Consider the following 456-nt stretch of genomic DNA (forward strand, 5'->3'; position numbering starts at 1 on the left):
TGAACTGACTGAAAGAGAGGAAACACCAGCCCACTTACGTCACCTCCCTGCGTCCCACCGCCTCCCGCGCACGCGCAATCCTGGCCGGCTCCGGGGAGGAGGAGGGGTAAGCGTCGTGACGTCAAAGGCACCAACAGCCAATGGAGCGGCGAGGGATGGGGAGCGTTCCACGCACGCGCACGCCACGGCCTTCAAGCGCATGTGCATTCACTCCCGGGCTGGAGCCACGCTGCGCATGCGTGCTGAGGGATCTTGTTAAGCACGTGGCTAATACAGGGGTCTCTGTGAAAGAGCATTCGACTGGGCCTCAAAACATCCGCAATATCTCACCGTGTAAAACATCCACAACATCTCACCGTGTAAAACATCCGCAATATCTCACCGCGTAAAACATCCGCAATATCTCACCGTGTAAAACATCCACAATATCTCACCGCGTAAAACATCCGCAATATC

At 56.1% G+C, this 456-nt stretch overlaps 1 protein-coding gene across 1 annotated transcript in view; it reads right to left on the bottom strand.

Moving 5' to 3' along the window:
• LOC125485215 (zinc finger protein 431-like) overlaps positions 1–456 on the bottom strand; it is a 22,265-nt gene that overhangs the window by 6,809 nt on the left and 15,000 nt on the right. Inside the window, exon 2 of the mRNA XM_048606900.1 lies at positions 136–282. Within this exon, the coding sequence (XP_048462857.1) occupies positions 136–282 (147 nt within the window). The remainder of the gene's footprint in view (positions 1–135; positions 283–456) is intronic.

Source organism: Rhincodon typus, chromosome 17, assembly GCF_021869965.1.
Source record: "Rhincodon typus isolate 14 chromosome 17, sRhiTyp1.1, whole genome shotgun sequence".
Taxonomy (NCBI): domain Eukaryota; kingdom Metazoa; phylum Chordata; class Chondrichthyes; order Orectolobiformes; family Rhincodontidae; genus Rhincodon; species Rhincodon typus.